A 13,719-nucleotide genomic window follows, 5' to 3' on the forward strand; every position below is an offset into this window, starting at 1 on the left:
AAGGGCGGTGGGACTGGGAGGGAAGCTATGAGGCTGTGGGACCCCCACCTCCATCCAAGTCGACGTGATCGTATGCGAATGCGATTGTGCGGGTGTATTATGTATTTGGTGCATTTTAAATCGGATTACTTAAGGCAGCAACAACTATGTGCGGCTTTAGCTTTTGTTGTCCTCCTTTTCCAGTACAGTTCCTCCTACCCACAATTCGTCCTTTTTCCTAGTAGGTTTTCCACCAACATTGATGCGTGAAGCTGTCAAATGCGTGGCAGGGGGCGGCGCATGGGCGGTTTCTGGAAAGGGGTCTTGTTTTGCATTTTAAATATTTATGGGAATTAGTGGCGAGATGAACTTATTAGTAGTTAAAAAAACAAGAAGACAGAAAATTGATTTTAAATAGAATCCCTTTAACATCTTTTTCGATGTACTAGTATATTTTCGATGATGACTTTTAAGACCTGCCAGCCATCCAGTGTGTATGTGGGATGTCATTTTAGTTCTCATTGTTGCCATCATCGAGATATCGTTGTCAATGCTGCCGCGCCTATAAACCGTTTATTATTATTATTTACAATTTTGTACCTCGGCATTCTGGCAAATATTTTCAAATCACATAGCAACCCATCGCCCCAGACACGTGGCATTGCAGTGGCACCTTCCTTTAGCCACTTTTTCCGCATTTATCCCACTTTTCCGCCACGTTTTTCCAACGGTCTCCATCTCATTTCATGCCCCCTGCCAAAAATAAAAGAAAATATACATTTTCTACCCCGTTTTTCGCTTTTCAAGTTGGCAAATGTGTTGGCAACGTGTCGGCATTCCGGCATTTCGCCATTTCGGCATTCGATGGCAAAAACTGAATGACAAACTCCGCATCGGGATGGCCAAACTGTCAATCGCTTGGTTTATCAATCCATCAATCAAATAGCTGAGCAAACTCCGATGGAATCTTAATCGAGCAAAACCAATTGATGGGCTTTTTTTTATTTTTTATTATTTTGTAAATTTATGAAATAAAGGATTTTGATGGGTCTGCAGAGTATGCTTATTGATTAAGTGAATAGTAAAGATTACAGTCATAAATATTTGGTTAAAAACACTATTATCTTGCAGCTATATTTTTAGGAAGAAGACTATCGTTTAGGAAAGGGTTTGCCAAGCCTGGCAATGTATTGCAATGTATTCCCAAAATGAATTTAAATCTGTGAACATTCCCTCGAGAAAACAAAATAATTTGTAGTACATGCTGCCAGTCTTGTTAAACAATTATCAATGGAATTTGTTGTGTAAATCAATCAATCACCACCATTAGCCACTCATTCAATTGCCTTTAAAGTTTAAACAATTTTCAATTAACATCAATATGGCATTTGGCCCAAAGTCTTGCATTAATTGGCCAACTTTGTTGCCGAACTTGGCACGAACAACAAATTATAATTATTTGTGAAACAAATGTTGGTTCGGTCCGAAAAGTATTAGAAAATGTTTAGCCATCGATTGATGCGAATTATGAGCAATTATGTGGGTGGACTGGGAAATGGAAATGGGTTGGACCTTAACCGCCTAACCTCCGGCTGTTGCCATCAATCTTTATCGCCAAACTGGTAACTGGTAACTGCAAACTGCAAACTGAAACAGCAGCGGATATAGAAGTGCGCGGCATAAGTGCACTTCCGGTTTAGCAGGTTGGCTGCAACCGTCACATCCACTGCATCCATTCTCCCACAAATACACACACAAATACCCATACAAATACATGCACTGTGGTTGGTTTATCATTTCACTAACGAGATTTCCTCAAAATACTGCAACTGAAATTCAAATTCCCGCAAAATGTACAGCATTTGCCATTTTTCACGTTTGATATCTGTATCTATTGCCATTTGTAATAATATTTCCATCCACCTCTCTAACCTCTGTATCCCTTTCATCTCTTATCTCTTTTATTTTTCCCCTTTTATGGTAGACACAGTCAGTTCTGTGTTGCGTGAACCGCGAAAAGCTAATCAACTAGTGTTTTGGAATATTTTTGGTTTATTTTTTTATTTTGTCAAAAAATTAAAGAATGGATAATGGGAAATTGGGAAATTGTTTTTGACATTTAAATAAAACAAAAAATTTGATTTATTTTTATTTGTATTTAAAGCATTTTTATTTAAGAGTTTTTAAGTCAGTCTTGTATACAGTTTTGTATTCATTTATGGGTAAATTTGTATCCTATTAAGTCATATTCAAAGATTTTCTTTATTTGTAGTGATGGGGATGGACAGATCTCGATGAAATCATCCTTAAGCTTTTATCGACATGCTGCGTTGTCAAAACCAAGATTATCTAAAACTTAAAAAATGCAAGAAAATGTTGTTTACCATTAAAAAATTTCATATTTAAAATAAACGTTGATGGTAAATTGTTTAAAGTTCATAAATCAAAATGGCACATATGTTTTGAATCATTTTTTTAATAACCTCATATTTTAGTTGTAAATCAATATAACATCTATTTGAGTCGCAGTTATCTTTCTAAATATTATATTTCTAATACATTTTAAACTGCCAACAAATTATGGCATTCTATGACATTTATGACTGTTATATTTTATGATTGCGTGACATACATTTCTCAACCATGAATATCTAAATATTATATATTTGCAAATATATACAAATCGGCATCTGTCAGTGACACCTGACACCGGACTATAGTATGCGGTTGACCTCGTTAATCGGGCTCCTCCTCTGCTGGTGTCCCCGGCCTTAACCATTAACCAGAAAACACAGAGAGAACCGTTTGGCTTTCGGCCCGCAGGTGAGCAGTTAACAAGGCTGGGGGATTTTCGGTTGGCAGGCCAACAAACAATTCCCGGCTAAAACCCGGCTGGAAACTCTTGTGGTTAGCCACTTTATAAGGCTTTGTTTTTTGTTTGCATCCCGAGCTCGTCGTAGTTGGGAATTGCTAGGGAATTGCTGCGGGGGAATTACTTGAACTAGTGCTATTCCTGGTGCTGGTCCTGGTACTCGTACTCCAACTCGTACGTGTGCATCGTGTATTTTCATAGCTCGAATAGTTCATTTTTTATGGATGAATTGGCCGGGCAATTGGCTATTGCTATTGGTATTCCCTCCTCCCGGGTCGATAGCCCTCCATATCCAATTTCGGCCGAATATTAAAATAAAACGTTTGAAAAAAAATGAAAAAAACATAATATAATATCTATTGCAACTATTTTCCATTTCCTTTGAGTTTTTTCTTTCTCTCTTTGAATGTCCTGTTTTGTTTGTCTGAGGAATACAAAATACTATTTCCACTTAACCATGGCTAGGTAAAACAATCAAATAATAAAATCAATAAGCCGCCAGGACATGAGCAGTAACTGAATAAGACATGCAAGTGAAGTCCAGCCAAAGGAATGGGGGGGGAATAAAAATGATTTATAAAATGCTTATTTGTCAAAACCACAGATCCAAGACAGAAAGACAGGAAAAGTAAGGACTACACACTAACTTTAATTCATTTTTTTTGTATGTTTGTTAACTATTCTTAAGACTTTTAATAAATAAAGATCTAGCATCATGATTAGTTCTTCCTTTATATTCTCTTTTTAAATAAATACATTTTCTTATGGGTACATTTTTTTTTCTCTGTGCCTAAATCTGAATCCAAGTCCAGTCTCTAGGTTATGACAACGCCCACTCATCCACTTGAGCTGTCCTTGAAGTGGCAGGACCACAAAACTAGACAAAAATCGAAGTTAAGAGCACCACCATTTCAATATCCATGTACTTACTTTTCCGGGTTCTGTTTTTGATATCCTTATCATATATACATACATATGTGTTTTTTATGGCGTAAAAATCGGAACCCAAAACCAAAAACACATTTGCATTGAAAACTAAAACGTTTAACCGTTAAAACAATGGCACATTTCGTTTACAAAATACCCAGAATTATGACATTTAATTAGCACAAATGTATCCCATTGGCTTCAATGAATCTTTTTTTAAGCCACGTTCGCTATTTTGGTCAACGGTTATAGCTCTGTTTCTGTTCCTAATTCTATTTCTGTTGCTATTCAGAATGGCCAGTTGCAGTAGTCTGCCAATTTTTTGGTATTAGTGGCTGCATTTAGAAATCGACGCCTAATTAGCGCTTTGTTGCATCCGTAATTCCGTTCAAAAAATCAAATGCCAAAAACCGATTACATTCTCCAACATTCCAATTCGTGTATATACAAAAATATGTACATATATATTTGTATGAATAGGCAGTTCAAATGCATTTGTGCAAGGCTTTGCACCTGAACAATGGCATTTAGGATTTTTAGTCTCGATTACAGTTCTCTTTCCCAGAAAGTGTATACAAAGTCATCTGAAATGGACAAAAAACTGAAAAATTTGATTACCTATTCGAACAATTATTGTTACCAAATGAATAGAATTGTTATTGAACTAATAATTATTAAATTAAACTACTTGTTTGGAGAGTTAAAAGTTTATATTCATTTATTTCGTTTTAATTGAGTAAAATGAGTTAATAATGCTTATCTTTCTTCTATTATAGAGTAGGACTCGTTATTTAAAATTGCAATAAAATGTTAATATGTTCCTATAACATTTACATTTCAAGATAATTTTCCTCCCAGACCCTCTATCTTCCACCAGTGGGATTGAAATAGGGGAAATTGGAAAAACTCACAATTTTGTAGGGGAACCCTTAGGAAAAATTTCGAAAAATTTGAAAAGCGTTTTAAAGCAATGTTTTGAATGAGGAAAGTAGCTTCTGGGTTCGCTGATTACTAAATGGCACCTTATTTCCTGATCGGATACGAATTGGTCGAGCTATGGCCATCGGAAGGAGCAAAATTGGGAAAATCAGGAAAACCCACAATTTTGTAGGGGTACCCCTAGCAAAAATTTCGAAAAATTTGAAAAGCGTTTTAAAGCAATGTTTTGAATGAGGAAAGTAGCTTCTGGGTTCGCTGATTACTAAATGGTACTTTATTTCCTGATCGGATACGAATTGGACGAGCTATGGCCATCGGAAGGAGCAAAAGTGGGAAAATCAGGAAAACCCACAATTTTGTAGGGGAACCCCTAGGAAAAATTTCGAAAAATTTAAAAACCACATTTCGGCAATGTTTTGAATGAGGAAAGTAGCTTCTGGGTTTGCTGATTACTAAATGGTACTTTATTTCCTGATCGGATACGAATTGGACGAGCTGTGGCCATCGGAAGGAGCAAAAGTGGGAAAATCAGGAAAACCCACAATTTTGTAGGGGAACCCCTAGGAAAAATTTCGAAAAATTTGAAAAGCGTTTTAAAGCAGTGTTTTGAATGAGGAAAGTTGCTTCTGGGTTCGCTGATTACTAAATGGTACTTTATTTCCTGATCGGATACGAATTGGACGAGCTATGGCCATCGGAAGGAGCAAAAGTGGGAAAATCAGGAAAACCCACAATTTTGTAGGGGAACCCCTAGGAAAAATTTCGAAAAATTTAAAAACCACATTTCGGCAATGTTTTGAATGAGGAAAGTTGCTTCTGGGTTCGCTGATTACTAAATGGTACTTTATTTCCTGATCGGATACGAATTGGTCGAGCTATGGCCATCGGAAGGAGCAAAAGTGGGAAAATCAGGAAAACCCACAATTTTGTAGGAGAACCCTGGGAAAAATTTCGAAAAATTTGAAAAGCGTTTTAAAGCAATGTTTTGAAAGAGGAAAGTAGCTTCTGGGTTCGCTGATTACTAAATGGTACTTTATTGCCTGATCGGATACGAATTGGACGAGCTATGGCCATCGGAAGGAGCAAAAGTGGGAAAATCAGGAAAACCCACAATTTTGTAGGGGAACCCCTAGCAAAAATTTCGAAAAATTTAAAAACCACATTTCGGCAATGTTTTGAATGAGGAAAGTAGCTTCTGGGTTTGCTGATTACTAAATGGTACTTTATTTCCTGATCGGATACGAATTGGACGAGCTATGGCCATCGGAAGGAGCATAAGTGGGAAAATCAGGAAACCCACAATTTTGTAGGGGAACTCCTAGGAAAAATTTCGAAAAATTTAAAAACCACATTTCGGCAATGTTTTGAATGAGGAAAGTAGCTTCTTGGTTCGCTGATTACTAAATGGTACTTTATTTCCTGATCGGATACGAATTGGACGAGCTATGGCCATCGGAAGGAGCAAAAGTGGGAAAATCAGGAAAACCCACAATTTTGTAGGGGAACCCCTAGGAAAAATTTCGAAAAATTTGAAAAGCGTTTTAAAGCAGTGTTTTGAATGAGGAAAGTTGCTTCTGGGTTCGCTGATTACTAAATGGTACTTTATTTCCTGATCGGATACGAATTGGACGAGCTATGGCCATCGGAAGGAGCAAAAGTGGGAAAATCAGGAAAACCCACAATTTTGTAGGGGAACCCCTAGGAAAAATTTCGAAAAATTTGAAAAGCGTTTTAAAGCAGTGTTTTGAATGAGGAAAGTTGCTTCTGGGTTCGCTGATTACTAAATGGTACTTTATTTCCTGATCGGATACGAATTGGACGAGCTATGGCCATCGGAAGGAGCATAAGTGGGAAAATCAGGAAGACCCACAATTTTGTAGGGGTACCCCTGGGAAAAATTTCGAAAAATTTAAAAACCACATTTCGGCAATGTTTTGAATGAGGAAAGTTGCTTCTGGGTTCGCTGATTACTAAATGGTACTTTATTTCCTGATCGGATACGAATTGGTCGAGCTATGGCCATCGGAAGGAGCAAAAGTGGGAAAATCAGGAAAACCCACAATTTTGTAGGAGAACCCTGGGAAAAATTTCGAAAAATTTGAAAAGCGTTTTAAAGCAATGTTTTGAATGAGGAAAGTAGCTTCTGGGTTCGCTGATTACTAAATGGTACTTTATTTCCTGATCGGATACGAATTGGACGAGCTATGGCCATCGGAAGGAGCAAAAGTGGGAAAATCAGGAAAACCCACAATTTTGTAGGGGAACCCCTAGGAAAAATTTCGAAAAATTTGAAAAGCGTTTTAAAGCAATGTTTTGAATGAGGAAAGTTGTTTCTGGGTTCGCTGATTACTTAATGGTACTTTATTTCCTGATCGGATACGAATTGGACGAGCTATGGCCATCGGAAGGAGCATAAGTGGGAAAATCAGGAAAACCCACAATTTTGTAGGGGTACCCTTGGGAAAAAATCTGAAAAATTTAAAAACCACATTTAGGCAATGTTTTGAATGAGGAAAGTAGCTTCTGGGTTCGCTGATTACTAAATGGTACTTTATTTCCTGATCGGATACGAATTGGACGAGCTATGGCCATCGGAAGGAGCATAAGTGGGAAAATCAGGAAAACCCACAATTTTGTAGGGGTACCCCTGGGAAAAATTTCGAAAAATTTAAAAACCACATTTAGGCAATGTTTTGAATGAGGAAAGTAGCTTCTGGGTTCGCTGATTACTAAATGGTACTTTATTTCCTGATCGGATACGAATTGGACGAGCTATGGCCATCGGAAAGAGCAAAAGTGGGAAAATCAGGAAAACCCACAATTTTGTAGGGGTACCCCTGGGAAAAATATCGAAAAATTTGAAAAGCGTTTTAAAGCAATATTTTGAATGAGGAAAGTTGCTTCTAGGTTCGCTGATTACTAAATGGTACTTTATTTCCTGATCAGATACGAATTGGACGAGCTATGGCCATCGGAAGGAGCAAAAGTGGGAAAATCAGGAAAACCCACAATTTTGTAGGGGAACCCCTAGGAAAAATTTCGAAAAATTTAAAAACCACATTTCGGCAATGTTTTGAATGAGGAAAGTTGCTTCTGGGTTCGCTGATTACTACATGGTACTTTATTTCCTGATCGGATACGAATTGGACGAGCTATGGCCATCGGAAGGAGCAAAAGTGGGAAAATCAGGAAAACCCACAATTTTGTAGGGGAACCCCTGGGAAAAATTCGAAAAATTTAAAAACCACATTTAGGCAATCTTTTGAATAATGAAAGTAGCTTCTGGGTTCGCTGATTACTAAATGGTACCTTATTTCCTGATCGGATACGAATTGGACGAGCTATGGCCATCGGAAGGAGCATAAGTGGGAAAATCAGGAAAACCCACAATTTTGTAGGGGAACCCCTAGGAAAAATTTCGAAAAATTTGAAAAGCGTTTTAAAGCATAGTTTTGAATGAGGAAAGTCGCTTCTGGGTTCGCTGATTACTAAATGGTACTTTATTTCCTGATCGGATACGAATTGGACGAGCTATGGCCATCGGAAGGAGCATAAGTGGGAAAATCAGGAAAACCCACAATTTTGTAGGGGTACCCCTGGGAAAAATTTCGAAAAATTTGAAAAGCGTTTTAAAGCAATATTTTGAATGAGGAAAGTAGCTTCTGCGTTCGCTGATTACTAAATGGTACTTTATTTCCTGATCGGATACGAATTGAACGAGCTATGGCCATCGGAAGGAGCATAAAGGGGGAAAATCAGGAAAACCCACAATTTTGTAGGGGTACCCCTGGGAAAAAATTCGAAAAATTTAAAAACCACATTAAGGCAATGTTTTGAATGAGGAAAGTAGCTTCTGGGTTCGCTGATTACTAAATGGTACTTTATTTCCTGATCGGATACGAATTGGACGAGCTATGGCCATCGGAAGGAGCAAATTTGGGAAAATCAGGAAAACCCACAATTTTGTAGGGGAACCCCTAGGAAAAAATTCGAAAAATTTGAAAAGCGTTTTAAAGCAATATTTTGAATGAGGAAAGTAGCTTCTGGGTTCGCTGATTACTAAATGGTACTTTATTTCCTGATCGGATACGAATTGGACGAGCTATGGCCATCGGAAGGAGCATAAGTGGGAAAATCAGGAAAACCCACAATTTTGTAGGGGTACCCCTGGGAAAAATTTCGAAAAATTTGAAAAGCGTTTTAAAGCAATATTTTGAATGAGGAAAGTTGCTTCTGGGTTCGCTGATTACTAAATGGTACTTTATTTCCTGATCGGATACGAATTGGACGATCTATGGCCATCGGAAGGAGCAAAAGTGGGAAAATCAGGAAAACCCACAATTTTGTAGGGGAACCCCTGGGAAAAATTCGAAAAATTTAAAAACCACATTTAGGCAATGTTTTGAATGAGGAAAGTTGCTTCTGGGTTCGCTGATTACTAAATGGTACTTTATTTCCTGATCAGATACGAATTGGACGAGCTATGGCCATCGGAAGGAGCAAAAGTGGGAAAATCAGGAAAACCCACAATTTTGTAGGGGAACCCCTAGGAAAAATTTCGAAAAATTTGAAAACGATATTTAAGCAATGTTTTGAACGAGGAAAGTAGCTTCTGGGTTCACTGATTACTAAATGGTACTTTATTTCCTGATCTGATACGAATTGGCAGAGATATGCACATCCGAAGGAGCAGAAGTGGGGAAATTAGGAAAACCCTACATTTCATGGGAATATCTATATATATTTTAGCTTTTTTAACGTCTAACGACTGGTTGATTATACATACATATATGTACGGTTTTGTCTATTTTTTAGAGAAATTAAAAATGGGTGCAAAAAACTGCAACCAAATGCAATCAATCGCTTGTTTGCCAGCCTCCATTTGAGATTTTCGCTCCAATTTTGAAATCAAATAAATCTAGTGAAGCATTTAATTTTGATTTCCGCTGATGGCCTGTGATTTTCCATTCTTATTTTTAAATCCATCATTTTTGTGAATCCCTTTGGCAAGGACTTTTTGGATTATTTGTGTTAATTTGACTTTTCCCCAAGGTGAGATGGGCAGCAGCAAAAAAAAAAGTAGGAAAGAGTTGTGGAAAGTGCCACGTTGCCGATTTTCACAGAGGAGGAAATGCAGGTCCTGCGAAATGCAGTTACTCCTGGCAGATCCTGAAGCGGCAAGCCGGTAGCTGGTAGCTGGAAACTGGAAATAGACGACAAAACTTGCGGTGCACTTTGACATTTTGGCGCATGTTGAATCAAGTGAAAACCCAATTACATGTCCCGCCCTATCTAGTCGCTTCACTGGCGACAAAACGAAACGTGCAGACAAGTTAACATTCTGGCCAACTGTTCCGCCAACAACTTGGCCAAGACCCACCCACCCTCTTGCTCCTCCTCTCTCCCACACACACACACATAGAACACATATATCCCTTTTGGCATGTCCTTGTGCGCTGCTTATTACAAGAGTGGCGAACATTTTGTGGCCAGGTGTGTCTGTGTCTGTGTCTGTGTATCTCGGCGAACACCTGCGCATCTGTATCTGTATCTGCGGGATACGACAACGACTATACCTATAGCTATAGCTACGGCTACGGCGATGGCTATATATAGGAGCTATCTTTTGGAACTCACCCATTCCCATTCCCATGCCGCTCCGCACGCAAATTATTGTTGCAATGAAACTTAAGCTGCTTAAACTTGCTGGAACGCTTCCCCTTCGACCCAAGGATGTGAATGTGGGCCACATGATGTAGACATCATCGCTGTCATGTCCTGTGTCCCCAAGTCCTTAGCCAGCAGGCAGCATCCAGCATCCAGCAGCCTGTAGCAAGTAGTCCTTAGTCCTTAGTCGCGTGTCGCGGGTGTTTAACCTGATTCTCCTCCAACTTGTGGCTGAAAAGAAAGGAAAAAAAAAGTTTAATGGCTTACAAGTCAGAGATTAAATGGAAAATAGTCCAGTGTCCTTTGATTTAAAAACATTTTTCATTCAATTTGTATACATACAGGTTTACCAAGCACAAACCAATCAAAATGATAAGCCTGAAAAATTTATACTAAAGCGTATTCGACCAAGATTTTTTGCACTGTACACTGTTTTTGTTTTCTTCAGAATCGATCCTTTGCATGGATCCTCGAGAAGGAAAAGAAAATGTGTAAATAATCAGAGTAAATCCTTGTAACGAAATTCTGTGTTAAAAACGCAAGACAAGATCAGAAAGCTTGGCAGATATTTTTGGCGCTTACTTAATGGCTGAGAAGGACAAGGAGAAGGTGGTCAAGGGGACGGAAGGAGACAAGTATTCCAATGATGGAGAGATAGCCACATGGCGTCGGACCCGCTGCTTCGTCCTGATGATGCTCTTCCTGGGAATGGCCAATGCCTACGTGATGCGAACAAACATGTCGGTGGCGATCGTGGCCATGGTGCAGAGCAAGGGCAATGAGGGCAAGGGCGAGTTTGACTGGAGCTACAAGCTGCAGGGCTACATCCTGTCCAGCTTCTTTTACGGCTACGTAATAACCCAGATCCCGTTCGGCTTCCTCATCAAGTACTACGGGGCCAAGCACTTTCTCGGCTGGGGCATGCTGATCAATTCGCTGTCCGCCTTTCTGGTGCCCATTTCCGCCCGGGCCGGCGGCTATATCGGCCTCTGTGTTGTCCGGTTCATCCAGGGCCTGGGCGAGGGTCCCATTGTGCCCTGCTCCCACTCCCTGCTGGCTCAGTGGATACCACCCGCGGAGCGCTCTCGGGCGGGTGCCATTGTCTATGCCGGTGCCCAGTTCGGTACGATCATCTCTATGCCGTTGAGCGGCTTGCTGGCGGAGCACGGCTTCGATGGCGGCTGGCCATCGATCTTCTATGTCTTTGGGGCCGTCAGCACCGTTTGGTGCATTATCTTTCTGTGTTTAGTGGACGAGAATCCGGATATGAGCTCCAGGATATCGCCTGCTGAGCGGCGGCACATCACGGAGACAATTTGGAAGGCACAGCCGGAGGATTCGGGACCGATGCCACTTCTGAAGATCTTCCGAGCGATGCCCTTCTATGCGATCCTGGTGGCCCATGTCGGACAGAACTATGGCTACGAGACGCTAATGACTATGCTGCCGACATACATGGACAGTGTCCTCAAGGTCAACATCCGGGCGAATGGCTTTGTATCCGCGCTTCCGTACGTGGCCATGTGGATACTGGCCATGGTGTTTGGCTTCGTAGCGGATTGCCTCATCAAGCGGTCGTTCTCCGTCACTATTACCCGCAAAATGATGAACAGCATCGGGCAGTACGGCCCGGCCCTGGCCCTCATCTCCGTGGGCTTTGCCCATCACAGTCTCGCCCTTACCTGTGGTGTCTTTGTGCTCGGCCTGGGCCTCAACGGCGCCATCTATTCGGGCTTCAAGATCAATCATCTGGATATATCGCCGCGATTTGCCGGCCTACTGATCTCCATTACTAACTGTTGTGCCAATCTGGTGGGTCTGTTGGCTCCGATGGTGGCGGGACATGTGATCAACAACGGGCCCACGGTGGAGAACTGGAGGATTGTGTTCTATATATCAGGCGGTGTTTTTTTTTTCTGCGCCACGTTCTACAATATCTTTGCCAGTGGCAAGTTTCTGTGGTAGAGATGCTATTCAAATCCGATATAATGTAAAGTAATTTGTAAATAAATATTTAAGATAAAAAGTTAATGAGATACTTTGAGATTTTATATGAGGTATTTTGGGTAAAGAATTTGAAAAGTTATTTGGGGACTTTCTAGTTCTAGTTTTAAAGGAATAAGGTCTAGAACTATGACCGAGTATTAAGATTCTAAAGGAGTCAGCAAATATTCTTTAATTTAAAGCCCTTATATAATTTGAATATAATCTATTTCATTTATTTCATGCCATATTAAATGTATTCAGTCAAATGACTTCACACTAGATTACGCCTTCGTCTTATTTTTTTTCATGTTCCTCCCCAACCCCTAGCATAGAAATCCGATACAAGGATACTTTCGAGCAAATCCTGGCAAATGGGCAGGATGCGGGGAAGCGAATCCTTTTCCTGTTCGGAGGTTCTCCTTATTCTTCCTTTTTTTTTTTTTTTGTCATTCATATCAATTTCGCATATTTTATGGCTGGCAAATGAAGCCGTTGGCAAACGAATGAAAATTGCTTGGATCTGGGGGTGTTAGATATATGGCAATATAGGGGTTCTCGCCTCCTTAGACTCCTTCTTGGCCTTCATGGCCTTCTCAGCCTTTTTCTATGTATTTTCTTTTTTTTTCTTGAGTTGGCAAAATCAAATTGAGTCTCAAAGCCATCTAATGCAAAGTAAACAAATCCAATTGAAAGCGGAAGTGAGAACAGGTTGAAGGGGAAACTTTATTTAGAATAACGTTTAAAGGTTCAATGGATAACATGTTTTATATTTATGTTTGTTGTAGAATTTGTTAGGCTTTTGTTTTGGTTTAAAAATTTGTTTCATATTTTTAAGATATAGACCACAATTATTGATCAATTTCTGATCTTTTAATTCTGATCAATTTTGAATAATTTTCAAAAAAAAAAAATATTATTACTTCCTTAGATGCCCACTGAACATGACCATGACTAATCCGTGAATTATTGATTGAAAGGTGCGGAAAGATGGAAAAACCGGGATGGAAGACATAAAAGTCTTAAACCTTAAAAATTGCGAACCAACATGACGACACCTTTGCGGTTGACCCAGTCAACGGGGCGTATTATGCACTTGCACAGAGTTGATTACGTATACGCAGCGTTGGCCCATGAGTTGATTACGCAGACGACGCACCGCGAACGAGGCATTCGAGGCAAAAATGTATGCCAAGTAATTTGCATAAGCCGCGAATCGAATACGACGAGACATCCCACATACATACATACATACCCTTCTGAGCATCAAAAGAGTCTCAAAATCCAGTGGAGCATGTCGAAAATAATGATACATTTTCACAATACAATATACTCCGGGGTTGGCCTCGCCT

The 13,719-nt window shown here is 39.8% G+C and overlaps 1 protein-coding gene across 1 annotated transcript; it reads left to right on the plus strand.

Moving 5' to 3' along the window:
- The first annotated feature begins 10,708 nt into the window (after nt 1-10,708).
- On the plus strand, nt 10,709-12,364 carry LOC108118962 (putative inorganic phosphate cotransporter). The gene has a single exon (XM_017231915.3). It carries the CDS (start codon nt 10,970-10,972, stop codon nt 12,347-12,349), a length of 1,380 nt encoding a protein of 459 aa, XP_017087404.2. The 5' UTR covers nt 10,709-10,969; the 3' UTR covers nt 12,350-12,364.
- Nucleotides 12,365-13,719: the final 1,355 nt, after the last annotated feature.

The sequence above is a fragment of the Drosophila bipectinata genome, chromosome XL (genome assembly GCF_030179905.1).
Source record: "Drosophila bipectinata strain 14024-0381.07 chromosome XL, DbipHiC1v2, whole genome shotgun sequence".
Taxonomy (NCBI): domain Eukaryota; kingdom Metazoa; phylum Arthropoda; class Insecta; order Diptera; family Drosophilidae; genus Drosophila; species Drosophila bipectinata.

What these genes read in the sequence shown, in the direction of transcription:
- LOC108118962 (XM_017231915.3), top strand. Translation starts at nt 10,970, where the DNA reads ATGGCTGAGAAGGACAAGGAGAAGGTGGTCAAGGGGACGGAAGGAGAC.